The sequence below is a fragment of the Pantherophis guttatus genome, chromosome 2 (assembly GCF_059756535.1).
Source record: "Pantherophis guttatus breed Tessera chromosome 2, ASM5975653v1, whole genome shotgun sequence".
In the NCBI taxonomy this organism is placed as follows: Eukaryota; Metazoa; Chordata; class Lepidosauria; order Squamata; family Colubridae; genus Pantherophis; species Pantherophis guttatus.
The window spans coordinates 55,651,705-55,679,094 of NC_142064.1; the positions used below are offsets into that span (position 1 = coordinate 55,651,705).

The following is a 27,390-nucleotide window of genomic DNA, read 5'->3' on the forward strand; positions in this document are numbered from 1 at the left end:
TCTTTCTCTTTACACCTTGCTTCTTTGTGTGATCAGTTATCTAATGGTTTTTGCTTGGGATTAGGTTCTAAAGGTCATAAAGATTGGTGCTCCTCTCCCCTCAATTTCAGTTTAAAGCCCTTTTGATAAGATGAGCCAGTCGTTTTCCGAATATATTCTTTCCAGTTCTTTTGAGGTGCAGTCCATCCCTTGCCAGTAGCCCTTCATATAGGTAATGCAGACCATGGCCTAGGAAGACAAAGTTCTGTTGATGACAACAGTTTTTAAACCAATGGTTTGTTTCTAAAATCCTTTTCTCCTTCACTGGATGTTGAATGCCTTTTGTTGGAAGTATAGGTGAAAAAAATACTTGTGCTCCAATTCTTTAACTTTCTTCCCTAGCTGTTCATAATCTCTTGTTATTGTTTTCAGATTCACTGTTGTGTCATTGGTCTTGAAGTGTAGGAGTGTAGGAGAAGAAAGGGGAAGTAATCCGTAGAGTTGATTATTTTAGTAAGGTACTCAGTTACATCTTTGATTTTTGATAAGCCATGCAAGCCTTGCAGGAGGTGATTTATTTGCTATTTCTTACTATTTGCTATTTCTTTTTTTAAAAGATTTAACAACAGAATAAACCATATACACAGAAGCAGCAAAATGAAATAACACCAGATGCATAAAAAGATAAACAGTGCAATACTGCAAACAACATAAAATTGTTAATTAACACCATAGTGTTTTCTCCCTTTCTTGCTAAAATCAAACTTAGTAGATGTGGGAGGAAGCAGGAGAAGCATCCCACATTTTCTCTAACTGTATACTGGATTTTATTCAATATTCCTTATTTTAAGAAATCCATTCATTTATTCGGCTAAGGATTGGGCAAATAATAGTCTACAGGAGACACACACCAGATCTCATTTTATGGCCTTTGACATTAGTGCTGAAACTCAGAGCAAAACTGCCAATTTTGATGGCAAGATCTGCCTGCTTTCTAAAATTAGAGCCAAAATAGATGCACTGAAATACATCTGAAATGGGTACATTCTGTAGGTCTTGGAGGAGCGAGATAAATACAAAGCCCATTAAAAAACAAGCTGCTGCATCTGGTCTAACAGGTTGGAACTTGGACTCTTTGGAAGCTGGAGGTATCAGTTACGAATCCTATCCTGCTGATATTGGATTGTGAGAGGATGTACCTAAAATATGGTTTCATTTGCAACTCATTTGCAAACAATTCCTTCTGCATGGCCTACTTTCCCAACAACATATCATTTCACTGATATGAAATGATTTTTTTCTAAAAAAAACCTTATTAGCTGTCTAGTTCACATCAGAATGTAAACAAGAAAGCAGACCCCATCCTCCAGATAATTACTTACCTGGGAGGAGCCCAATCGTGTTTTGTGCAATCAAGCAACGTTCCAACATAGGTTTTATTTCTCCAAGTAACATTAACAACGAGGACACCTGCAGATGAAAAAGAAACAAAGGATTGTTGGTGGAGATTTTTGGACCTAGTTCAGAAATAGAATGGGTAAAAATAGCTAAATTTTCATTTGCTTTCACAGATTGTGGTTTGCCAACTTCCTCTTGTTGGTTTCAGCGACTTCCATTTTAAACCCACAAGACAATGTATATGCATGCAAGACAAAGACTGAGGGAGTAATCAAGATACTAAAGTGAGGAGGAAATGCTTTTACTGTGTATGCTTTAAAAAGGCTTAATTCTATTATTGCATAATTATTGTTGCTCACTAGTGAAATTAAAGCTGATTATCAGTAACTAGTGCACAAGGCGTTTGGTGCCAGAGTACAGACACAGAGTATATTTATTTGAAATGATACCTACTTTAGAGGCAATTATTCAATATACTGTAAACACCATACTGCAGAATTAATACTTCTAAATATTATTGACTAATATTATTAATGACTAAATATTATTAATGACTTAATATTATTAATGACTAAAATAAAGACTAATATCTTTATTTTTCTTAAGCAGGCATTCCTCCCAAGTATGAAAAATTAGAAAAACCGAATTAGAAATATTTTCCAATATTTAACAAAAAGCAAACTGAAAACCAATGTGTCAATGAGTATTCTTTGTTAAACAAAGAAAAGCTATCAGATTTATTTTCCTTCCTCAAATAAAAGACAATGTATAATTTTTAGGCTTATAGACAATACCTGTATTGCACCAGATGTAGAATATATATGATCACAAATAATTTTTCCATAATATCTATAAGAAGACATGCTAAAACCCAGAAAATAAGATCCAGAACAACAATATTGAGTTGTAATTCATTGTAAATATGTAGCATCAACTGGCAAATATGTAAGTTTTTTCCTCACGCTACACATTTGTATATTCTAACACTAATCCCAGCCTTTAAACTGAGAAATAATGTATAAATAAATAAATAATGACATCCTGCCTCATGTTTCCAGCTTGTCGGCTTAATTTACGTCACTAGTGTGATTTCTAATTTGCATTCAACCTTTTTCCCAGACCAGAACATCAATGTAAAGAAAACATGTAACCTGCAACTTATTTCCTTAGGGACCTTTTAACAGCAGGAAAGTATTTTGAAATGCTATTAGCTAAAGTACTAAGGAAGAAGGGATTTCCTTTAAGCATTTTCAACAGTATATCAGAGGAGGGAAAATGGTTCCCTGCATGGTTTTAGCATGTTATTGTAAATGCAGAAGGCTACCACATAAGGTATATATCCTGAGTTGAGGTTTTTTTTAAAGGAACAAAAACATAAACTCCAGATATGGATGATAAAATCTTTGTTAAATAAAACTAAAAGCCATAGACCGTAGTGGTCTCACAAGTTAAAAAAATAAATTTCATTTTTTGCAATTAAAAACAAAAGTGCAAAGAGAAGAAAATACCCCCACTCCCGATTAAACTATAAAAATACACATTCAAACAGATGCAGAATGGATCTGTTCTTCTCATCATTTGCTCTCCAGGGCACTGCGTGTGGTGTTGGAGACCTTTCCAATTGGTTAACATTTTTCAATCTATCTGCTGTATTTAAATTGCTGAAATATATTTATATTGTTAGAAGGTTAATGCATTTTTCAGCTTAAAACACAATAGGCAAAATCTCTTTGTGCTTGAATCTCTGATGTACCACAAATGTATAATTAAAATTACTTGAAAGAGAAACATGAAAGAAACAACAAGGCCTCCCTTCTTGGAATAATAGCATTAAAAAACAGGAAAAGTCTGCACAGACACTTAACATTTGTCTGCAGTGAAAAAGGCCTTTGTTATTGTCTTTCCCTAAGGGCTTCATGTTTCCCTCAAATCCAGTCTCTGGATTGGCTAGGGCTGGCTGACAATGCTGCCATCTGATTGGTTGGACTTAGCACTGCAGCAGAGACACAAAAAGAAAGAAAAACAGTGATGTAACACAACCCTTCTGTGCAAGCAGAATGTGACATGGTGAGGGGGAAGGGAAGGGAGTGAGCCTGGAATAATCTCACCAGTACAAGAGGCTTGTTTAAATGCTTCCTGCTTCTGTAATTACGCTCTGGTTTGTTTGCACTATCTGGGCTTGAAAGGTTACCGTCTACTCAACTGGGCTGTGTTAAGCATTCAAAATCTTCTCTGGATCATGAAAATAGGAATTTGTTCGGTAGAGTAATGATTTATACTAAGAAACAATTTGGTCTTAAATTATCTAGACAGTTAAGTTACAACTACTGTATCTGATTAGTAATGGCAAAATTAAAGTCAAACCTAGTGAACTGTAGTAACTATTTCTGGAAGTTTTTCATCGTCTAATTATGACTGGCTAATTTAGACCCTGCTTGATGTCTAAATATAGCAATATTAATAAATGGATTATTTTTGTGAATGTGAAAAACACCCTAATGAAGTCAACTCAATAGCCTATACTCTTTTAAATGGATCTTTCCTTTCCTAAAATTGAAACTGAGCATTATTACACAAAATGAGGTCTGGCAGAAAAAAAGGTCTGCCACAAACTGTGAGAAGTGCCAGCTATATATGTATGCTACTGCCCATATGATGCAACCTGATTTTAAAAATATATGGTAGAAATTATGTGTTTCTTAAAACGCAAACACTGTTTCTCTGTGCCAATATACACCAAGCCAAATTTACTTTTAAGTAATATATAGATTTAAATAAGGTTGTAAGGCACTGAGTTCCACTGATAACAATGAAAAAGCTCACAACGTAAGAACAACAGTACTCTTTTACTGCTCTTCCCCAAATGTCTTAGTGATCATGATTGGTAGTTACTGATATGGTTATTCTTTATACATTTCCTTCCCTCCAAATAATGTCTCTATGAACTATTACATAATACACTTGTGTACACCGACTAGAATTTTCCCTTGAAGCGGCTACAGCTGTTTAAAACCCTCCCTAAAATAATCTGGGCATGTATAATTGAACACAGATCAAGATTTACACCAAGATACCTAATGAAGCAAGTGGTTGTGGCTCCTTCAAAGAGCACATCTAAGAGGCCCTTTTCATATAGTTCATTCACTGAATGACTGGCACAGTCTTATAATGCAATAAGTGTCCATTAATTTAGTACATGTGCATATGGGGCAAAGATCTGTAGATATGATTGTACATTTCTCCTGGTTAGCCTTAATCTGATCGGCAGACTATGCAGCATTTTGTTTTTAATTCCTAAGAGGGAGTAAGACTGTATCATCTGTATGCAATATTTTAAAGCAATCACAACTTTTCCCAAGATCATGTGGTTGATCTTACCTCTGCACCTGCTACATAATCCTGTAAAAGGACTCATTGCTTAAAAGAGCTGGGAACACCTGCTATGTTTACACCCATGTGTTCAAAAAACCTATTGGAATTAAAGCCAAATTATTGCACAACTGTAAACTAAAGGTTTTAGCCACAATTTCTGATATTTATGAGAAATTTGAGTTAGGTGCAAAGATACCTGGATGGATATCTATAGTTCTTTAAAAATTGAAATCCATCTCTAAAAGTTAAATAGCTCCCACCTTCCTTACTTTCTGAATAACAAATAAAAAGATTGCCTTGTGTCAAGCTGAATGGGAGGCATCACAATCATTTTATGTTTTTCTGATGCTTATCATTTTAATTTTTGTTATTCACCATTCAGAGTCCCTCAGGAGTGGAACAACCTAGAAATAGTATAAATAAACACAAAAGGATCATGGCCTAAAAATCTGAATTGCTAAAGTCGATAAAAGAACAAAGTTTAGAAAATTATCAAGAGCAAAGTGTAAACAAACTATTTTTTCTCAAGTGCTTGTATCTGCTGCTACAACAGTTAAGTAATGGACTTTTCTTTGTACTAATTTTCTTATGCCAAATGGATTTTTTTTAAAATGCATTTTTTAAAATATTCAACCTAATAACCTATGTACTTGATGCATTACTTGTTTGTATTAAAATAGTAACTGAAATCACCAAAGTCATTGATTCACAGACGACAGCTTAAAAGGATATATTCCTTCTGTTTTAAAAAACAGCATGGGGAAAATGAATTCACTGCCTTGCACACATCTGCCCCTGGTTTTTTCCTTCATAAGAATGCAAGCAATGAAGTAAGAGTATTTAATTTAGGAAATCTACTGCAGAAGTGAATCATGCGAATAAAGTGCTTCAACCAGAAAAGCATGGAACTGGAAAGTCAATGATAGTAGACAGATATATAAACTCTAACCTGGTTCCTTTCTGCTCTATATGCCACATGCTTAAGACATTTTATTGTCCCACTTCTGTCACAGTAATACCTTCCTGAGGATGATCAGATTTTCTCATCAATGAAAAGATGGCTTTCTGTTTTATGATGAAGGCATCCTACTGCTCAAAGTCTGCTGGATGTTTCAGATTGCCTTTTCTATCTGCAGAATTTCTCAGACAAAGGAAATATCTATTTCCCCAACCCAACAAAAGAAAAGAAGGGAATTATGACAGTGACACTCTCTGTAGCAGTTTTTCCAGTCCAAACTCTACCAGACTTTGAAACAAAGCTAGACTAAAAAAATTAATATGGGAGATACAGTATATGTGCTAGTGCTCAAAACCAAAAGCAGAAATAAAGTTCTGAAATATTGATGGAGATAAAAAGAAGCATAAGCTTTTCCCCTGAAATGTATTCTAATGCCACATCAAGAAACAATTTGGAGGTGGGGATATTATTTACGATATTTATGCAGCCATCCATCTATTCAAGGAATTCTGGCAGTGACAGAAATAAAAAGAAACCAATTATATAGATCAATTAAAAGAAACTGGATCCTAAAAATCACATTATCAGCTCATCATACAAACTACCTCTAAACCAGAGATCAATCAATCATCTTGGCCTCAGTACTTAAGGGAAGAGTCTTCTTAGCCCTTTGTTAGGCCCACAGGGTCAGGGTTGGCAGGATCTTGGGACAGGCTGTTTGATAAGACAGGTGTCATGACAGAGAAGGCATGTTTCCTGGAACCCAACAGATGACCTGGATCACTGATGGGATCCAGAGCATGCTCACTCTGCAAGTTCTAGTAGGAAGGACAAGACACTAAATAACAGAAGTGAAAGAATTGCATGAATGGAAATTGACTGTGTTTTCCCTGACTCAATAGCATGGCCAAATAGTACCTATACAATTTGTCTAAATATTCCTTTCACTTTTTTCCTCGATGTATGCATTCAATCTTTAGGGGCAAAGCACATTATTTGGGGACATTATTGCAATGGATAAATTCAGAGATTAAGTGTGGTTGTTCAAATTTGTATAAAGGATGGGCTCAAGAAAGAGAACAAGAAAACAACCAGCAGCAAAATGGAAGAGCTCATACAATGGCGATTGATTCAGCATTAGAAGACTTGAAAGACAAGGCTAGGGACATACTGTCATAGAAAAAATATATTCGTGCAATTGCTAAAGTTGGCATTGATTTTATAATATATAATTCACCACAAATTTTGAATAATAAATATTGTAAACTGTAGTCATTAACAATGGTTCTGATATCCAAGTAGTGCATTATAACAAATGGAAAGGAATATTTTCTATAGATAATGATGGTAATATTTGTAGGATGTTAACCTTAGATCAGAAACTGGTAAACTAACTAGACAGCCATTAAACTTAAAAAGATGGACAGAGGAATGGGATAATTTATCAACACAAGAATGGGAAAAAAATGAAATATATGAAATTGCTTGGAAAAAAAAAACCCAATAAGACAATTCCTCAATTTTTAAAATATAAAACTACTTATTTTCCTTAGAAATATTCAAGGTTATACACATTGCCTTCCCTCTTTTCATATTTGGAAAAATCTAATGAGGTATAAATTAAGACACCTAATTTAAATAATTTTGCCTAAACTTCATTTAGGGTTTAAAATCAAATATAAATTGTTGCAGTATAGTAGTTACATGCTATAGTGGCTATAAATTCCACATACCTATTAAAATACCATGCTTTTGAGTTGTAAAAAAAAAATCAGACCAAGGTAAGTCACTTCAAAAGTATTTCCACCATTATACATATAAGCTGTACAAATCAATTGAAAAACAAACTGAAAATGTTTAGAGGGGAAAATAATAAAAAACTTACAATAATATAGTTGCATAAAGATGCACACCCTTAAACTAAAACTTTGTTGAAGCACCTTTTGATTTTATGACAGATAATGCTGCCATCACCATGGTTCACTGTGAGTACAGTGTACTTTTGGTGATGAAGTGTTGTTTTTGCACCAGACATACTTTTTGGAATTATGGCCAAAAGGGTTCAACCTTGATCTCATCAAACAATGACACATTTCCCTTGATACGAGTATGGTTTTGCAAAATATAGATAGGTCTGGATGTTTTTCTTTGCAAGAAAAGGCTTCCATCTTGCCACCCTACCCAGCAGTCCAGACATATGAAGAATATGGGAGATTGTTGTCATGTATAGTTCTTGCCAGAAATTCCTGTGGCTCCTTTTATGTTGCTGTAGGCTTCTTGGCATTCTCTTTGACCACTTGTCTTCCTATATTTTATCAATTTTGGAGGAGGATCCAGTTCTTTGTAATGTTGTTGTGCCATATTTTCTTCACTTGTTGATTACTGTCTTCACTGTGGTCCATGTATATTCAATACCTTGGAAATATTTTTGTACCCTTCTCCTGACTGATACCTTCCAACAATGAGAGCCCTTTGATGCTTTGTAAGCTCTTTGCAGACCATAGTTTTTGCTGTAAGAGGCAACTGAGAAAATGTCAGAAAAATCGTATTACTGCTACTTATATGGGCTTGATCATTTTAAGTGATGGCAGGTGTGAACTGATATTATTTATCATCAATTTGAGTGCTATTGGTTAATTCTGACCACACCACATCGTTGCTTATAAGGGGGTGTGAACACTTATGTAAGCCACATTCTAGGTTTTTTTATTTTCCCTACTAAACAATTTCAGTTTGTTTTTTAATTGAATTGTACAATGTATAAGTTATATTAAATGTGGAAAAAAAATTTGAAATGACTTTTCTTGGTCTGACTCTTTTTTACATCTCAAAACCTGACATTTTAACAGAGGTATGTAGACTTTCTATGTCCACTGTAGATTGGTTACCTATATTAAAACATTGTCTGGATCAAAAGTTCTCTAATATTTCTCATGATGAAATGTTTATTTGTTTAATAAATTTAAGTCAAACACTTAAAGTAGATACAAAACGGTTAAAAGAGTAAAAAAGATTTTTACAAAATTTTCTATAAAGTTGTCAAGATAATATACTAATTCAAAAATGTCTGAAAACTTACATCACCATATTACCTTGTAGACAATTTGCATTTGTATGAAAATTCAGAATAAAGCATGCTCTTTTTAAACATGATTAAATTAATTTATTCTTGTATTAATTATAGAAGGACTGCCTGCTTCAAATTGATAATTTATATAAAAAGCAGAGGGCTATGTTTTGTGATTGTTAAAGAAAACTATTGCTAATATATCTGAAGAATCACCTATTAAATGCATCTTATATTCAAACCATCTGGAACAGAATCTGATTAGTCTACCGTGCATATGGAAATAAAGGTAAGGACAGTAGGCATTATTAATAACAAGCACATGTCACATTTTATATACTACCACATTTCTGCCACAATTAAAACCTCTGAGATATACTGCTGTTGTGTTAGTCCTCAAAATACAGTGCATTTAAAGATAAAGGGACTGAAGGATTTTCTAATGAATAGCCTGGCAAAATAGACAGCCTGATCAAGACAATTTCTTTTGGAAAATGGCTACTTCTAAGATTCACAGTTCTATTTAATCATACTGCTTGTCAAGACTTTAAAATATGTTACCTTTCAACAAAAGTTCTATATAATCTGACTACTTTACATAATCACCTGCATGATTTAATATATACTAGTGCACAATTAAATATAACAAACCAAACAATCGTAGAATCTGTAATATACTGTATTATGTGTAAAATTACTGAAGTTACAATCTTAAAATATTTACATCTTAATACATGAATAAGAGAAAGAAAAAGCATTATCAAAAAGGTTTGTTTTCCCATGGGCTGTTGTGCTTTAATACTCAAAAGAGCACATGGCCACTTTTATCACTGTCACATCCCATACAGCCTTTGTTCTGAAGCCCAATGAGTTGTATTGATTTGGGAAAATCATTGAGCTTCTTGGAAAACTAGACTCTAGCTTATTCACCACCATCTATTTCTCTCTCAGGAAGACAGCAGGTCAATACTGAACTGCCTAGGCTACTAAAATAAGCTCTCATCGTTTTTCTTCTCTTGCATCTCTAGTAGCCTTCTGCTTTTGTATATTATAGTAGAAAATCTGACTTCAACATGAATTCAACATTTCTGAATGAAATGTTACCTAATACTTGAACCAAGGTTTTCTTTAGCATAAAGAGCAAAAACAAAAACAAAAAACCAATGGTAATAGAGCAGTGCTCTTTAAAATAATGCTATTTTTACAGCAGTTTATATTGGAGTGAATTCTTACATTTTTCTCTGATGATGTACACTAAGCTTAAGCAAATGTAAATAATGGGTTGGTTCCAGTATAGGCCTGGCAGAAACAAAAATGCTTTTCAATAAGCACCAAATGAATTTCTGGTGAGAGAAGATTTAAGTCAGTGCCATTCCACTTCACACTCTTTGGACTATACAGGGCAGGTAAATAATTTTTCTGTTTGGCAAAGGGTGAGGAGGAAAGAGTACAAATTGGATGTGGTTGGGCTGTCAGCCAAAGCAGACTCTTGCTTCGACAGTATTTGATCATTGCACTGTTTAATTGATGTATTAATTGATATATAAATCACAAAATATATATGAGACATATTCTATTACTTTTAGCATTTAGTTCATACCATTGACACTATAGAAATGCATAACTAGTTGAAAGCCATATTTAATTCTTAATACAGAGAAAAATCAAAGCTACTTTATCAATCTTTTAATACAAAAAAGGAAGAAAAAGAAAACTTCAAAAGGTTGGTGAAATAAGCACAGGTAACAAGAGGTAAATAAGCACAGGTAACTTCATCTTTAACCTTAAATAATGTCTCAGAGTAATCCAAACTAGATCCTGAAAAGGATGTTAGTTTTTAATTTTTAAAAAAAGGTATTTGACTACTGTGCTTTCAATGTATGGAAAGGTGAAACAACGTGCAATGATTTTCTACATAGTTATAAAAACTATTTCTCCATTCTTTTGAATGCTCAAAATCTCCAGAGTGATTCTCCCTGAGGTGAGGTTACTGAGGCAAAGAGGAAAGCTGACATAGGAAGAGGTGAGATGGAAGGGAGAAGAGAAAGCGAGAAAAGAAACAACGTAAGAGAAATTGGGCATGTCAGAAATCTAATTAACAGCTAGCACTGGTCCTATGTATTGAACAGCAGGCAAGCATGCAAAACTCCATTTACACAAATGGAGCTTTGCATATTCACCCACGTGCCTTCTACTTGCACAAAACCATCCCCTCTTCCCCCACTCCCTCTGGTCCGAAGAGCCGGAAAGGTTGGCTATCACTGCTGAATTTTCGCCAAAGAAAGCAGCTGATAAGCAAAATGATCTGCACTCCTAATCTGAAGCATCTGCAAGTAACGTACTGCAAATCTTTTGCTAATCAATTTCCAGATGAGAAAGCTTATATTATTTTAAAATAATATAGATTTTCTTTAAAAAAAACACCCATACATTTTAAAAAGCATTGCTGAAAAATCCCAAAACATGACATTTATAACACTAATTGAAGAATAATGCTCTTTTCTTGTCAAGGGAAGATTATGCAAACAACATTTTGGATTGTCTTTTCTATTTGAATGTATGAACACTTTCAGTTTGTTCATATGAACCCCAGAAAGATTGTTCAAACTGGATGGAAAGGACTTAAATATTTCGGAAATCTTCCAATCTTGACTTATTTACTTTTATTCCAGTGTCTTCAATTCTAGCTTTAAAAATAGTTATTTTTCCCCATCTCTCCAATAATGCTATTCTTTAAAAATATATAAGAGGACCAGGCCTCAAGAGGATAACCACTTTCACATTAAACACACATTTATCAAGTTACACATTTAAGCTCATATTTTAAAAAACAATTTATTTCCTTCATTTTGCTTTATTTTAAAATTTCAAAGAAGGCAACTGTAAACAACTGAATAAGACTCTGTTTTACAAACCTGTGCAAAACAAAAAACCTGTCCTCTAAACTTCCAGACTGAGCTTTGTATACCATCAAACCTTGCATACTAACTTCTAAAATGATATTGTGAGTTCTTTGTTTCCTGCTCTCTCAAAACAGTGAAAGGCTTAGAAAGAACTCAGCAGGAAGGGCATATGTAAACCATAAGTAAATAAACCTCAAGGTGTATTTGTCAATTACTCTCCCACTGTTTTCTATGGCTATAAAAGGCTGCCAGGTGTGAACAATAGGAAAATATCCAACAACAGATAATGAAACATTAGAAGGAAGGAGTAGATTCTGTTCCTTGAAATAAGAAAGGGGGATAAGGGAATGCAGAAGACAGGGGGAGGTAAAAATAATGCTGTCTATTTCAAGATATGGTTATCAAAATACAGTGGGATCAGACAGTTAGATAAGCACAACCTCCAAAAGCTGCTGCTGATCCACGAATCTTATTGGGACTGAAAAGCAGAGCCTCATATAAATTATGATGCTTTATTTAAAGTCAAAGCATTTTATTTCCTTTTGTGCCAGCTCTGGGGTCCTTTTCATCTTTAGCTACCAGACCCAGGAGAGAATACATCCCTGCAGCTCGGTTGGCAGCCAGCTGTGGCCTCTGTAAATCATAAAGCCTCTTAGCCAGTCAGTCTTTACAAAGGCCAACTACTAGACACGATCACTCCTTTATTATTCCACTCAATGGAATTTAAAACAGCAATTTAAAAAAGCAGCTGAAAAATAGTGAAAGTCACTGGGCTCCATTTTCCCAATATGCATGTGTGCATTAAATTTCACATACTATTTAAAGACATTATTGTCTCCTCTTTGAAGAGGTTAGGAATGGCAAAAATACCAAAGCCAATATGCCTTTAATAGCAAGGAGCAGCTTTCAAGAAGGATTTACTTTTAAACCACCTTTATTTTAATTCAACTGCTATTATATATATTTTGTCATTAGCCTAAAGCAGGGGTGTCACACTGGCAGCCCGCAGGGCGGATGTGTCACGTGCAGGCCACGCCTACCCCAGCTCTGCAAAGGGGAAAAACATCGTGAAACATCACATGATGGCAACGTGAAACCGTGAGTTTGACACCCATGGCCTAAAGGTTTCAAAGTGAAATACTTCAGTAAAATCATTAAATCTGCAGATATGAGCTTTTATCAATTTATCATTTATTATCAATGAACTGTTGTGGATTGCTGCATGGTCAAATGTGGAAGATTGTGTATCCATATTTCTCTACCTGAGTTCTACCAGAATTAGGTCACAAAAAGTATTGATATGTGTCTTGCAACTTTTAGTCTATTAGAACTGATTAGTGAATGTCTCTGTATTTCACAAGCAACACACGTCTTTCATAACAGTATGCAACTACTTCCTTTTTCATTGTGGCAAATGACAGGGACTGATAGCTGGTATCCAAAGAAAGATAATGGTAGCCTCAGAAATGTTTCTATATCGTTCACAGGCAAGATGTCAGAATGCAGGAACCAGAGCAGTTGCATGAGAATTGTGCCCTATGGTAGTAAGAATCTGGTATTATATTTATAATACAATCTATGTATTTATAGATTACATCATTGTAAATAAAAGAGGAATATAGTATGGTGTGTTTTTCTCAGATGACCATATAATGGTTTTAAGGACTTTCTATGCTACACCGTCTGTCACAAAGGAGTTTGAAAAAAGAAAAAGGAAAAAAAAAAAGCACTGCCCTTGTGAGTTTTGTGTCTTTTAAAGCCATTAAAGAATCCATGAATTCAGGCAATGCAATTTGTACTCAAATACTAGCCTTTCTAGGGTTGGTCTATTCGGCAAAATAATGTTGCCGAAACAAAAAAGAGGTCAAGCAAACCTATTATGTTAGAAGAAAACTAGATCTCAAATGGCTCACTTTGAAGTCTTAAGTTTTTTAGAAGCCAAAAGCAATGATTCCTTTCCTTGCTCTTTCTACACTTTAAAGATATTATATTGTGTCAGAGAAGCTGAAATGTATTCAAGCACTTTGAAAGGTTCGGTCCTTTAATAAGCTTACTGAACTGTAAATAATGACACCCCACATCCCTTGCTAGCTTCTACTAGAATTAGATAGCTTACTAAGAAGAGAGATTATCCATTGCTTCATGTATAAACAAACTAAATTAGTGCCACTATTCTAATATCCACACAGATTTTCTACAGTTGTTTTCTTTACCAGAAAGTATCTCATGTGATTTTTCCCTAGAAAGTGGTATTTTGGGAGGCTTCTTCCACAAAACCAAAAAGAAACTCAAAATGTTTCCTTTTTACTTTCTCAAAATTAAATGATCAATTTTCTTGTATTTTTCCCCAAGCACACTGGGCTGATTGCTTTTCTTGTTTTTTATGAAGAGCACATTGACTTGAACTTTCCTTGACCTGCAGTGATCCAAGCAGCTAATACAGTTTCCTTTTTCTTGTATACACAGTAAACCTAGTCTACCTTTAACCTGAATAGAATGAGGCCAAAACTATTTGAGATTCTAAGGGCAGGCTGCAGATTTCTCATATTTCTTTTTTTAAATCTACTATTTTCCATCTCAAATGAAATCAGCTACAAATTGTAACTCATATTTACCTTCAAATATCACTATCAGCGTAAAGTGCTTTGACTTGTTTCACTTTGGGACTACATGCACAAATTCATCTGAATTATCGACTGCACTTTAGCCTCATTTGAAATGTTGGCCCCCTCCGTCTGATAAGCGGTGACCCCAAGTGGCACATAAAACTGTCTCCAAAGAGGCAGGAACATTATTGCTTTGCACTAGGGACTGGAATGCAAGAGCAAATCAATCACTTTTCTTGACAGCTTTTACAGCTTCTCTGCATTAGGCCCAAGTGAAACTCCGTAGCTCCTATTGTTCACATTCTTCTTATTTTCCTCTTCCTGCTCTCAGTGTTCCCATGGATAATTCCCTTGGCGTCAGCTAGACTCCTTCTTGCCCTCTTGATTTCTTAATAGAGATTTTAATTATATTATTATTACTTTAAGTGGGTAGGTGGCATTCTTCAAAGAACGTTTCAGTATCCTGTGCCATTTCCAAAAATGCCTTGTTAATATTTTTAGATAATAAGGTGGTAGTTGCAACTTGATGCTTCATTCTGAAATGCATTCAACTAGCTAGCCAACTCACTTACCCCCAATCTTGGCAGAATTTATATGAAACCAAGAGGTGGGATAGAGGTGGAAGAAGAGATAACGTAAAGTACTATGCAAAAATATTAGGCAGTTGTGCAAAAATGCTGTAAATTGAAAATGCTTTCAAAAATAGAAGTGTTAAGTTTATTTTCAATTAACAAAATGGAAAGTAAGTGAATAGAAGAGAAATCCAAATCAAATCAATATATTTGGTCTGACCGCCTTTGCCTTGCTGGTATAATTAGTACCTGTTTAATTTACCAGTTGTCTTGTTCCTGTGCTGTTTTGCCATTGGTGTATGACCTGTGACATGAAACTTGTCTTCTACAACCTCACCTTAGTAACAGAGTTTCTGTTCTTCACCCAGTTTTAAGCCTCCTACACAGCTGTTTGATTCAGTTAATTATTGTTTCAACCTACCTATGAAATTGATGATCATTAGCACCTCACTGGTATAATTGATTAATCATACACCTGACTCTAATCCTACACAACCCTGACTTTATGCAAGTGTAAGAATTGATGCTCTTTTGAAGGCAAAAGGTGGTCACACCAAATATTGATTTGATTTGGATTTAGCTTTGTTCAATTCTTTTCCATTTTGTTAATTGATAAAAATAAACTATTAACACTTCTGCTTCTGAAAGCCTTTTTAGTTTACAGCATTTTTGCACAACTGCCTAACACTTTTGCACAATACCGTATATATAATTGTATATTCTGGTGTGATGGTAAATGAGCGTTGGTACCTACCTGATACGCTCCTTCTCTGGCTGGTGGGCACGGCAGTCAGGATGGGAGGCGACACGGGTGTGAGCTGTTTAGGACCGAGTCTGCAGAGGAAACGAAGCCCCGCCTCCCTGCTCCAGGAGTCAGTTTTGAGACGAGGAATTGCCTGCAGACTGGCGTGTCTAGAGGAAACAAATGAAGAAATAGAGGTAAGTGTAACCCCCCCCCCCCGAGAATCCTACCAGGCCGGGGACGGCCCAAGAGGGAGGGGCTGACTGCCGTGCCCACCAGCCAGAGAAGGAGCGTATCAGGTAGGTACCAACGCTCATTCTCCTGTCAGGGTGGTCACGGCAGTCAGGATGGGACATACCCAAGCTCTGTGTCCTGTCGGGAGGGTCCTGGCCGGCCCCGGACCTAGGAAGCCAGATGGACCTGCTGGAGGACTCTCCTGCCAAAGGCTGCATCCGCAGAGGCATAAGAGTCCAGTCGATAGTGCCTGATGAAGGAGTTAGCAGAGGCCCATGTGGCCGCTCGACAGATTTCCTCCACCGGAGCCCTAGTCGCCCAGGCCGCTGAAGTTGAGGCGCTTCTCGTGGAATGAGCAGTGATGCACCGAGGGACCGGTAGAGACAGAGAGACGTAGGCCGCTGAGATGCAGGCTCGAAGCCATCTGCCCAAGGTTGCGGAAGAAATCTTGAGCCCCAGGGATGCGGGCAAAAAGGATACAAAGAAGGCATCCGTTCGTCTAATGGCAGAGGTACGAGCGATATAAACCTTGACCGCCCGCCGCACATCTAACGTGTGCCAGTCGTGCTCCAGACGATGTCGTGGTCGAGGGCAAAAGTTCGGTAGAATCACCTCCTGGGACCTGTGGAATAACGAGTTCACCTTCGGGACGAAGGAAGGGTCCAGCCTGAGGACAACTCTGTCCGGGAAAAAGGTGCATAGCTCTTTGCGGACTGATAGAGAATTCATCTCTGAGATCCTTCGAGCGGAGGTGACAGCCACTAACAAGGCAACTTTCAGAGAGAGGAACCGGAGTGACACCTCCCGCAAGGGCTCGAACGGAGACTTGGTAAGGGCCGAAAGGACCTTAGGAAGGTCCCACGTCGGGAAACGCCTAACCGGAGGAGGGCGGACGTTAGTGGCACCCCGGAGGAACTGTCGAACCAGGGGATGACGAGAAATGGGATCTCTCGAACCACAGGAGAGCACGGAAGAGAGAGCCGCTACTTGGCGTCGCAGGGTGTTAGGCGAGAGGCCCGAGACAAACCCTTCGTGCAGAAATTCTAAAACCTGCTCCAAGGAAGCGGAGGTTGGTATCTGGCGGAGTTTCCGACACCATGCAGAGAAGGACCGCCAGGTAGCCTCGTAAATCCTTGTTGTGGAGTCCCTCCTGGAGGCCTGGATAAGGGTGATGACCCCTTGAGAAAGGGGAATGTTTGTCAACAGGAGCCGCTCAGTCTCCACGCGGTTAAGCATAGCCATTGTGGGTCCGGGTGGATCAGGGGCCCCTGCCGCAGTACGATCCGATCCTCCGGAATCCGCCAGGGTGGTAGAACGGAGAGGGCCCTCAGATCCGCGAACCAAGGACGGCGACTCCAGAAGGGAGCAATGAGAACGAGCTCCGCCCGATCTTGTAGGAGCTTCCTGATGATTAGAGGAATCAGGGGAATCGGAGGAAATGCGTACAAGAGAAGGTTCGACGGCCAGCTGTTGCGTAGAGCGTCTATTGCCTCCGCACCCGGAGTCGGAAATCTGGAGAAGAACCGAGGTGTCTGATGGTTGGACTCCGAGGCGAATAGATCTATGGCCGGGAGACCAAATCGTCGTACCAGGTCCTGGAAGAGATCTGGGTGCAGGCTCCACTCTGCTGGATCTATAGTGGACCGGCTGAGGGCGTCCGCTGTCCGATTCTCTATCCCCGAAATGTGCGCCGCCTTGATGGAAGTCAGGTTGTTTTCTGCCCAGGCGCCTATCTTGTGCGCCTCTCGCATCAGAAACCGAGACCTCGTCCCCCCCAACCTGTTGATATGGGCCTTGGCCGACACATTGTCCGTTAGGACGAGGACGTCTCGGCCCTGCAACAGGGGTTGGAATCGTTGGAGTGCGAGGAAAATGGCCCGAAGCTCTAAGACATTGATGCTGAGCTGCGACTCCAGGGAGGACCAAAGTCCCTGCGCAAGATGGGTCTCTAGATGTGCGCCCCAACCCGACAGGCTGGCATCCGTTGTCAGGATTAGCCGTTGGGGCTCGCGGTAAAGACTGCCCTTGGAGATCTTGTCGGAGGCCCACCATGCCAGAGACTGCCTCACGTGCGGGGGAAGGATCACCCGAATGGCTGATGAACCCCGTCGGGACCGCTGAAAGGGCAGGAGGAACCACTGGAGGTCCCTGCTGTGCAACCTGGACCAAGGGACGATTCCAAACGCAGACACCATTTTGCCGAGCAAACAAGACAAAGTGAGGATGGAAGTTGAGCGTTGTCCTTGTACTCGGGCAGCCAGAGACTTTAGACTCAAGATACGGTCCGGAGACAGGAAAACCTCCGAGGAAACAGTATCTATAATGGCCCCTAGGTGTTGTAGCCTAGTGGAAGGGGATAAGTGGCTTTTCCGCCAATTAATGGAAAAACCATGTTCCTGCAAGATGCTAAGGGTCAAACCTAAATCCCGTTGGGCTTGAGTAGCTGAACGAGACAAAATTAAAATATCGTCCAGGTAAAATAAAACCCTTATGGGGAGATTAGTGATATAAGCCATAAGGGCCGCCATAATTTTGGTGAAAACCCTGGGTGCTGATGAAAGGCCAAAGGGAAGGGCCCGGTATTGATAGTGTTTCCCATTATAACAAAAGCGAAGGTATTTACGGTGTTCCGGAAGTATAGGAACGTGGAGGTAGGCCTCAGTTAGGTCAATAGATGACATGAAATCCCCCACCTGAAGGGAAAGCAAAATTGTTTGAAGGGATTGCATCTTGAACCGGCGATAAGTTATGTGCCGGTTCAAGGATTTAAGGTCGAGGATGGGGCGCCAATCTCCGGAGGACTTTTGGACGAGAAATAAACGGGAATAGAAGCCCTTCCCAAACTCCGAGGTAGGAACTGGCTGAATAGCCCTGGAGGCCAACAGATGTGAAATGGAGGCCTCCACCCTGGCCCTCTTAGACCTAACCAGGGAAACAGGGCAACGTAAAAATAACTCAGGGGGTGTGGATCTGAACTCAAGAGGAAGGCCAAATCTAACAACATTCTTAACCCAATTATCCGAAACAGTAGCCTCCCATTTGGAGGCAAAAAGGGCCAAACGCCCACCAATCGCAGATGACTGGGGAACATTAACGAGATCTGCGAAATGGTCTGCTACGTCCCCCTCGTTGGTTTCTCCTAGAGGGAAATCGGGGCCCCTGTCTGACCTGAAGATCCTGGGAAGGAGGTCCTCTGGCCTGGAAGGAACGGTGGTAGCGCTGTTGAAAGGCTGGTGATTCTGAGGAACGAAAGGCCGAGGAGCGAAAGGAACCAGACTGGCGGTATTCCGACCGACGAGACATAGATGGCAAGATCTTGCGGTGGTCGCGGGTCTCAATAAGCAGTGGGTCCAGGGGAGCCCCGAAAAGGTTGATTCCCGCGTAAGGGGAGGAGGCAAGGCGCCACTTGTGGCGGATGTCAGCTTGCCAGTTCTTCAACCAGAGCAATCTCCGCGATGTAATCGTAGAACCAATGGCTTTGGCCGAAAAGCGCGCCGCGTTCAAGGTGGCGTCGGCCGAAAATTCCACCGCCGCTAAAATCTTTGTTAAATCTTGGTGGGAACGAACATCAGATCCCGGAATGCGTTTTTGTAATTGTTTTAGCCATAGGATTGAGGCCCTATTAAAGAACGAGGCTGCCGAGGAGGCCTGGGTAGACCATGCTGACGATTGGTGAGCTTTGATCAGAGATCTCTCGGCTTTCCGATCCTCAGGGCGTAACGATTCCTCAGGGGGACCCGACAAGGGGGTTGAAGAAGAAAGGGCCACTATAGGGGCGTCCACCTTTGGAACTTGTAGGAGGTCGGCATATTCGGATGCCAAATGGTAAAACCGTCGATCTAAGGAGTTGGGCACAGGCCCTGAGCTTGGGAACTTCCACTGCCTCTGTAAGACATCTGTGAATAACTTGGGAGCCGGAATGGTCTCGGTCATCACCGTAGGCTCCTCGAACAAGGCTGCAGTTGGATCAGATATAGAAGCCTGTTCTGAAGGCTTAGACCCAGGGATGCCCAAACGGGTGGTAGTTTGGGCCTTAAACAATAGAGACCGGAACATATGTGGTCGAAAAAGACCCACGAAGGAGGGTTGGTCAGGCTGCAACCCTTCATCTTCCGACAAGTCCTGGTCAATTAAAATTTCACCTTCTTCTTCCTCAGCCGAGATAGAACCCTGACTAGCCCTGGATGGAGATAGGGCTCGAACGTGATGTTGATGAGAAGTTTCAATGGGAACTGAACGAAGCGAGAGGGCCTGGTCATCCAGATATTCAGAAACCCTGGAAGAGGCTTTCTCCTGCAGTCCCTGGGCAATACCTTGCCTTATGGATTGCGCTATTAAATTGGCTAACTCTGGAGAAATAGCTTGCCCTTGATTAACCATGCCTGAGGCCAGAGGAGCATTTCGATCTTGGTTCAGAGGTGCCGTAATCTGGGGATCCTGCCTTGGCTCGGAAACCCCCACCTCAGCCTCTTGATCTCCTTGAAATACCGCTGCAGCGTCAGAAAGTGAGACACTATCCTCTTGAGCGGAACGGTCAGGAGAAAGAGCAGGTGCTTCAGGAGGGGTAGAAGTTTGGCCAGCTGGGCGGTTCTCCTTTGAAGCAACATTATCGGCCCGGGACTTCCCCTTAGCCGAGGACGAAGAAGAGGCCTTATTAAAGGCCCTCTCCATGGCCTTATGACGACGCTCCTCGTCCCTAGTGTGCTTGGAAGTGGACGAGGAGCGAATCCCTGATGGTCTAGGGTCCTCCTGGCTCTTGGCCCTCTTGGAAATCCTGGTGCCCGAACAACCCTCCTCAGGATCGGGCTCTCGGGTTCTCTTTTCCCTGCTCTTCTTAGAGCGGGAAACCAAATTTACACTGGCGTCCGCCATTTTGAGCGCTTGTGAAGGGCGGTAAATTTAAAACCTCCGGGAAATAGCCGAACTTACTGCGCCGCCCGTTGCCGCCCGTCGCTGGAAACTCTGGATGATAAAGGAGCTCAGCGGTTTCCGATCAAGAGGGAGCTCCGTGGACGCTGCGGCCAAATTTCCTTTTGGCGCGCTGAAAGCGGCGCGGAATGGCCGAACGCGTCTCTCGGCTGCAGGGCAGGGCCCGAGTTGCAGCCTCCGCTTGAAATCGGCGAGAAAGGTTGTAGCGCGGAAGAGCAGGCTCGTGCGCGCCAGGGGCTCAGCCAGCCGGCAGCCCCACCGTCTAGCGGTCTTCAGCGGACTCCGATGTCGTTCACGCTGGAATTTTTCGCTGATAAAGCCGGGTCTGAAGAGGAGAAGCTGAAAGACACGCCTGTCCTACTCCACCGAGTCGAAAAAACTGACTCCTGGAGCAGGGAGGCGGGGCTTCGTTTCCTCTGCAGACTCGGTCCTAAACAGCTCACACCCGTGTCGCCTCCCATCCTGACTGCCGTGACCACCCTGACAGGAGAACAAAGATATTTACAAATGTGTATATTGTGCTGCTACTGCATGGTGGTTGTTGTTTTTTTAAAATGGAGGACATATTTGTGCAGATATTTTTTATGTTTATGTGATTCGCTTCACTACTTTTATCTTCTTAGAATTAGTAGCCTGTTGTATCTTAGTGTCCAAGCTATATGGTACATATAATATCTGACATTTGGAAGTCAGAGCATACCTTGGCTGAGAGTCAGTTGAATGGCAAGTTTTTGCCTCTGAATCTTATCAATTGTAACTTAAGTACTAGACTGAGTTGTAGTTTGTGTATTGGGAGTTGGCCTTTCTGCCATTTTGGCTTGAACCTTGGCAGACTTTTTTCAGAAACTTGGTCAGTTAATGAGCCCTCCATAAAGGTAAGCAATTTGGGAAAATATACTGGATGTGGGCAGAAAATTCTAACTATACTTACTAAACCCCAAAAGATTAACTATTTATTGACTGCAACTGAGAAACCTCTCCTTATTGCTAACAAGCAAAGTAAAAAATAAAATTGGACACACATTTCATTTCTTGTGGATTAAAATGGTGTATAAATTTTATAACCGAATAAATCAAAATATTATAAGCAATTGTGTTATTTCAAACAAGTTTAAAAGAATATATAAAATACAAAGCAAAACATGGCAAGGAATTGTTTTGGCTAATGAAATCTTAAATAACAACGAGTTAGAGAACAAGATATGTGATGATGATGCAAGACAGAAACAGTCCTTAATAACAAACTCAGCATGAAGGTAAATTAACAAAGCTATTGACACAGGATACCTATATCATGGTTCAATAAACTTTATACTACTCATAATTCCTGTGCCATATCACTAAAATAAATCTACACAAAAAAGGCTTTGTAATAATTTAAAAAACATCAGGACTGTATTTTTGCACAATTAAGTTAATTTATTATGTAGCTTTGATTTTAAAAATTTATAGAACTGTTTTATAAAATCCCCAAAAATAACACATTAACTAATTATGGGAAAGCAGGTTTGGATTCCAGCAATATATATTCACTGGTAATAAGAAATTAATTATGCATGCTTTATTAATCTCATATTTCCTTTATAAATTTCAGGTTTTAAAAGTACACAGAATACTAAACACGAAATATGTTAAATAGTCAAATTTGCAAGATCTAGTATGTTAGTAATGTTTCAATGTTGCATTTTGATTAATATGCAATCTTTGACAGGTTAAAATTAAATACGGGAGTCTAACAGGATCCCAAAAGTGAAATAAGCAGAACCAAGTGAATGTCATTCCTGTCCTGCAATAAAGATAGCTATTGATCATTTTGTCAGAAATCAGATGCAGCCATTCTAAAAATCAATTATCTTGGACTTTAAATGAAAAGAAAGCGAAGTATATCTCTCTGGTCTGATGGATTGGTAGCTAGTTAAACAACTGGAAAAAGAAAGTGAGCGTAACTGGATAGAAGAACCTAAGTAAAACCTAAGTTTAGATAAACCTTCATTCATATTACCTTTTTCTCACATTCATAAATTTCTCAGTGATTTGGTAAGTAACAAATTATCCCTCCTTGGCATAAAACTGTATTGCATTTCCCATGTTTGGCTCACTGTCACTTTTGCACAGTTTTGATCAAAATTCTGTCAAATACCTTTGTAACTACACAAAAAACTAATTCCCTTGAAGTTTCCCCATCCAATCTTGCTATATTTCCCCTCTGTATTGGGGAACAATTACAATCATCAGGCACAGATGCTCACACATTGTTTGAACAAATCACAGAGCTATTCCATAAGCAAGCCCCATCAATATTTTAACATTTCAACAGTCACAAAACCTCCATCTGCAGCCTCACCATATTTCAATACTTTTACATTTGTGATTCACTTACGATACACTTTTTCTTGGATACAAACATGTATAATATTTGTTTCAAATTCATTCCTGAACTATTATTCCTATACAAATCAGAAAAAAAATATTTCAACCATTCAGTTTTATCCCAAATTTTTCCATCACTTGTTTTTAATTTCATTAAATCTATTAATAATTCCTTGTTTAATTCTTTTCCTCCATTTCCAATTTTATTTCCATTAACATAGCAATTAATCTTTTCTTTCTATTTTAATATCAACCATTCAATGCTCTTGACCATATTCTTTGCAGCTAGTTTCTTTATTATACAACTTCTGCCCCTTATTCTTACTTTTTGACATAAATTTTCTATTATTTTCCAAGCATTTTATCATGCATTTTTTCTTTTACTATTCCACTATTCTTTTTCATTTTTCACAATAGTGTAATTCCACATAATTCTATTTTTATTTTTCTTTCTTTTACTTAATTCTAAAATCTATGCTCCTTATTATTACTCTTATATTCTGTGTGAAATTTCCCATATGCTATGATAATCAACTGAAGGGTTTATATATATATGTATATATATCAACCTCCACCGTTGATCAAGACTTCATAGTGCTTTCAAGATAGAGAAAATGTGTATTTCATCACTAGCCTTAGTTACATGCAGCATCCCCTGCTAAAGATAAGAACTATCAAAGTATTTTGGTGTATTTTGGCATATTTTGGCTAGCAAACCCAAATACAACCAAAATCAAGTTTTATTGAAAGCATGTTCATACTATTCTATGCAAGCTACAATCTCTAGGAATTACATTTCAGTTAAAATATTGATGTTCATGTCCCACAAATTTCTAAATGTGAGAGAGTTAACAAAACCTAAAGATATGCATACAACTATCAAAGAACAAAGTTGTTATATTCATTATGATTCCTAAGTAAGTATATATTTGATCTGAATTGGGGAAAAAAAATGTACCCAAATTCTAAATACAATACACAGAATTATTCTATATAGACTCAAAATATATTATATAAAGTGTCCATTAATTTCCAAGTTCAATTAAAGGTCCTGGAGAACACCCGGCAGTTAGAAATCCAAATATACTACAAAGTTATGTTTATGTATTTGTCAACTTGTAACTTAAGTACTATTAAGTACTGTCAATATGTTTGATTTTCATAAGAAAAAGAGCTTTGGATAATTCCCACTTGTGGAATATTTTTCCCATTCTTCCTACAGATAGTCATTAACTTACAACATTCATTCAGTAACCTTTTGACAGTGCTGAAAAAATGTACTTGCAACACATGCTCAAAGTTATAACCTTTACCCTGCAGTCACATGATCAAAATTCAAATGCTTCACAATTATGGCTGCAGTCATGCTGGAATTCCTCCACCACCACCACCCAATTCCTCCTGATCTATGCCCTTTTGGCTGCCCTGTCAAAGTGGCATTTGTCACGGGCAGCACCAGGGCTGGGGCTGAAGTAGAGGCCTGGGACCTTCAGCCAACTAGCTCCATCCCCCAAGACTTGATTTCAGGTCCATTGATATTGCTGCCAATGAGAAATAGCAATAGCACTTAGACTTATATACCACTTCATAGTGCTTTTACAGCCCTCTCTAAGCGGTTTACAGAGTCAGCATACTGCCCCCAACAATCTGGGTCCTCATTTTACTCACCTCGGAAGAATAGAAGGCTGAGTCAACCTTGAGCCAGTGAGATTTAAACTTCTGAACTTCAGCTAGAAGTCAGTTGAAGTAGCCTGCAGTACTGCACTCTAACCACTGCGCCATCTCCACACCATCGCCAGCCATGCCAGGACCACTGTGCAAAGCCCTAGTTTCCCCTGCTGTCCTGTGCTCCATTGGCTGTGCTGTGCTGAGCTGAGCAAACCTTGTTTTTCTTCAAAAGCTCATGAGGGACACCCAGTTATATGTGAGACAGCTTTTTTCCCATGTTCATGAGAATATGCATCCTGTGCTTGTCCAAATTGTGCCTGCCATTCTTGCGATGCAGGAAAGTGCCATGGATTCAGGGGTGAAATGCTACTGGTTCAGGTCGGTTCGCACAAACCAGTAGTAAAAAATGCTACTGGTTCGCCAAACCGGTAATAAAAAAAAATGTAAAAAAGTTCAGACGATCAGCCGAGTGATGCACAATGTCCAAACTTTTTTTAAAAAACTTTTTAAAGGAATTTTTTACTATTGGTTCTCCAGAACCGGTAGTTAAAAATGCTTTAAAAAGTTTTTTTTTTAAAAAAAGTTCCGACGATTGTGCATTGCTCAGCTGAACGTTTGCACTTTTTTTCTTTTTTTACTTTTTAAGCATTTTTTACTACCGGTTCGGGCAAATATAGTAAAAAAATGCTTTAAAAAAGTTTTTTAAAAAAGGCTCAGATGATCGCGCGGCACAGCTGGGATCGTCTGAACTTTTTTTTTTTTTTTACTTTTTTAAAGCATTTTTTTTACTACCTATTCGCCGAACAGGTAGTAAAAAAATGCTTTAAAAAGGTTAAAAAAAGGTTCCGCCAATCACAGCTGTGCCGCGTGATCGTCGGAACCTTTTTTAAAAAAACTTTTTAAAAGCATTTTTGTACTACCGGTACAAAAGGAACCGAAAAGGTTCTGATGATCGCGCTGTAATCGTCTGACCTTTTCAAAACTTTTAAAAAGCATTTTTTACTATCTATTCACCCAAACCAGTAGTAAAAATGCTTTAAAAAAGTTTTTAAAAATGGTCCCAAGATTGCGTGCCACAGCTGATTCCCCCCTGCTGTTCTACTTACCTTCCCAAGCCTCGTTTTGGCAAGTACTGTGCATGCGCACCCAGTGTGCATTTTGTGCAAACTGCTCATGCACAATGCACATGCGCGGCCAGAGAACTGGTAGCAAACCGGTTCAGATTTTACCACTACATGGATTGGTTTAGCTTCTGCTCTGTGTGCATAGATTGGCGGGGGAGATAGGCAAGTGATGGGAGTTGCAGCACTTGTGCGGCATCTTAAGCAATACTGGGCCGAGTTGACAGCCGAAGTTTTGCACTGCATTGTAGCATCACACCAATTCACATGCGGCTTGCACTACCCTGCACTGAGCCTACCAGGGCTTCCCCCACACTGAGACACCTTCATGCTCCTTACCTGGGACTCCATCCACTTAACGACCTGTGATTCTTGCTTAATGATGGCAGCTGGGAGTCCCAGGATTGTGGTCGCTAAGCGGACTGGTCACATAACTCTTCCTTAATGTCTGCCTTGTTTAGTGACTGAGATGCTAGCCCCAATTGTGCCCATAAACTGTGATCTACCTATAGCAGTGAGGATTACAATATTTCAACAAATTTCAACAATTTTAATTTTTCTCCCTATGTTAGTACAGTATAAATTGTTTGAGTCGTCATAATTTCTTTGCATTGGCCTAGTATTAGTAAATTCCAGAATGGTTTCTTTTAAAAAAATAACAGTAAAATAGCAACAAAGCAAGACTAGAATAAGAGCAAATCAACAAGATCCAAATATTTCTTAGTTAACATCTATCTGCAGTTTCCATTGGTTCCTAACAGCCAGTTTTTATCTTTAGCTCTTTGCAATTTAATGATCAGTCATATTCAACAAATCTCCTTGCAACAGTTTGACAGAGGTTATTGTCTTTGAAGCAAGGCTCAAAAGAGAGATTTGGCACTGCTTAAATAAATTTTATGGATGTAATAGATAAGGGCAATAAAGAAAACAAGACTTTTTTTTATAGAACAATGCAACAGAGCATAAAGCTGTGTCTTCAAACTATGTATGCAGGTGCGTGTTTGCCAGCGTGTACCAAAGTAGAGGCTGAAACAAGTTTATTTTGCTTTTCAGGATATATACATTTTATTTGCAGAATGTAAATCTAATATGGCATTTCTTTGGTCTATACATGTACTGTATATCCAAAAGTGTTTTCACAATTTATTAAGAAACACTGCTCCTATCTAGCACATATACTATTATAAAGTAGTCTCACCCTGAATGATATTCAAGTGTCTCTATTCAGCTTATAGATTCTTTGCAGTTATTAGGTTACCTTTTTCATTCATAATAACAATCTTATATTAACTTTTTTTTGGGAGGGGGTCACCTTTCTTAGGATCAAAGGAATTTCTTAGTGCACATTTAAAGAACTTAGTAGTTAGTATCTCCAAGACTTTTAAGACAGAAAAAAAAAATCAACTGGTTAAATATTTTTCTCCATCTTCACCTTATTTTACTTCATTTGCTATTTACTTCATTTACTATT

At 38.9% G+C, this 27,390-nt stretch overlaps 1 protein-coding gene across 4 annotated transcripts in view; it reads right to left on the minus strand.

Annotated features, from left to right (window-relative positions):
* The window catches only part of ZNF608 (zinc finger protein 608), a 125,270-nt gene that overhangs the window by 12,750 nt on the left and 85,130 nt on the right, over positions 1–27,390 (minus strand). For all 4 annotated transcript variants that reach the window (XM_034409979.3, XM_034409977.3, XM_034409976.3 and 1 more), the window contains exon 4: positions 1,362–1,449. In XM_034409979.3, coding sequence (XP_034265870.2) covers positions 1,362–1,449 — 88 coding nt within the window. The remainder of the gene's footprint in view (positions 1–1,361; positions 1,450–27,390) is intronic.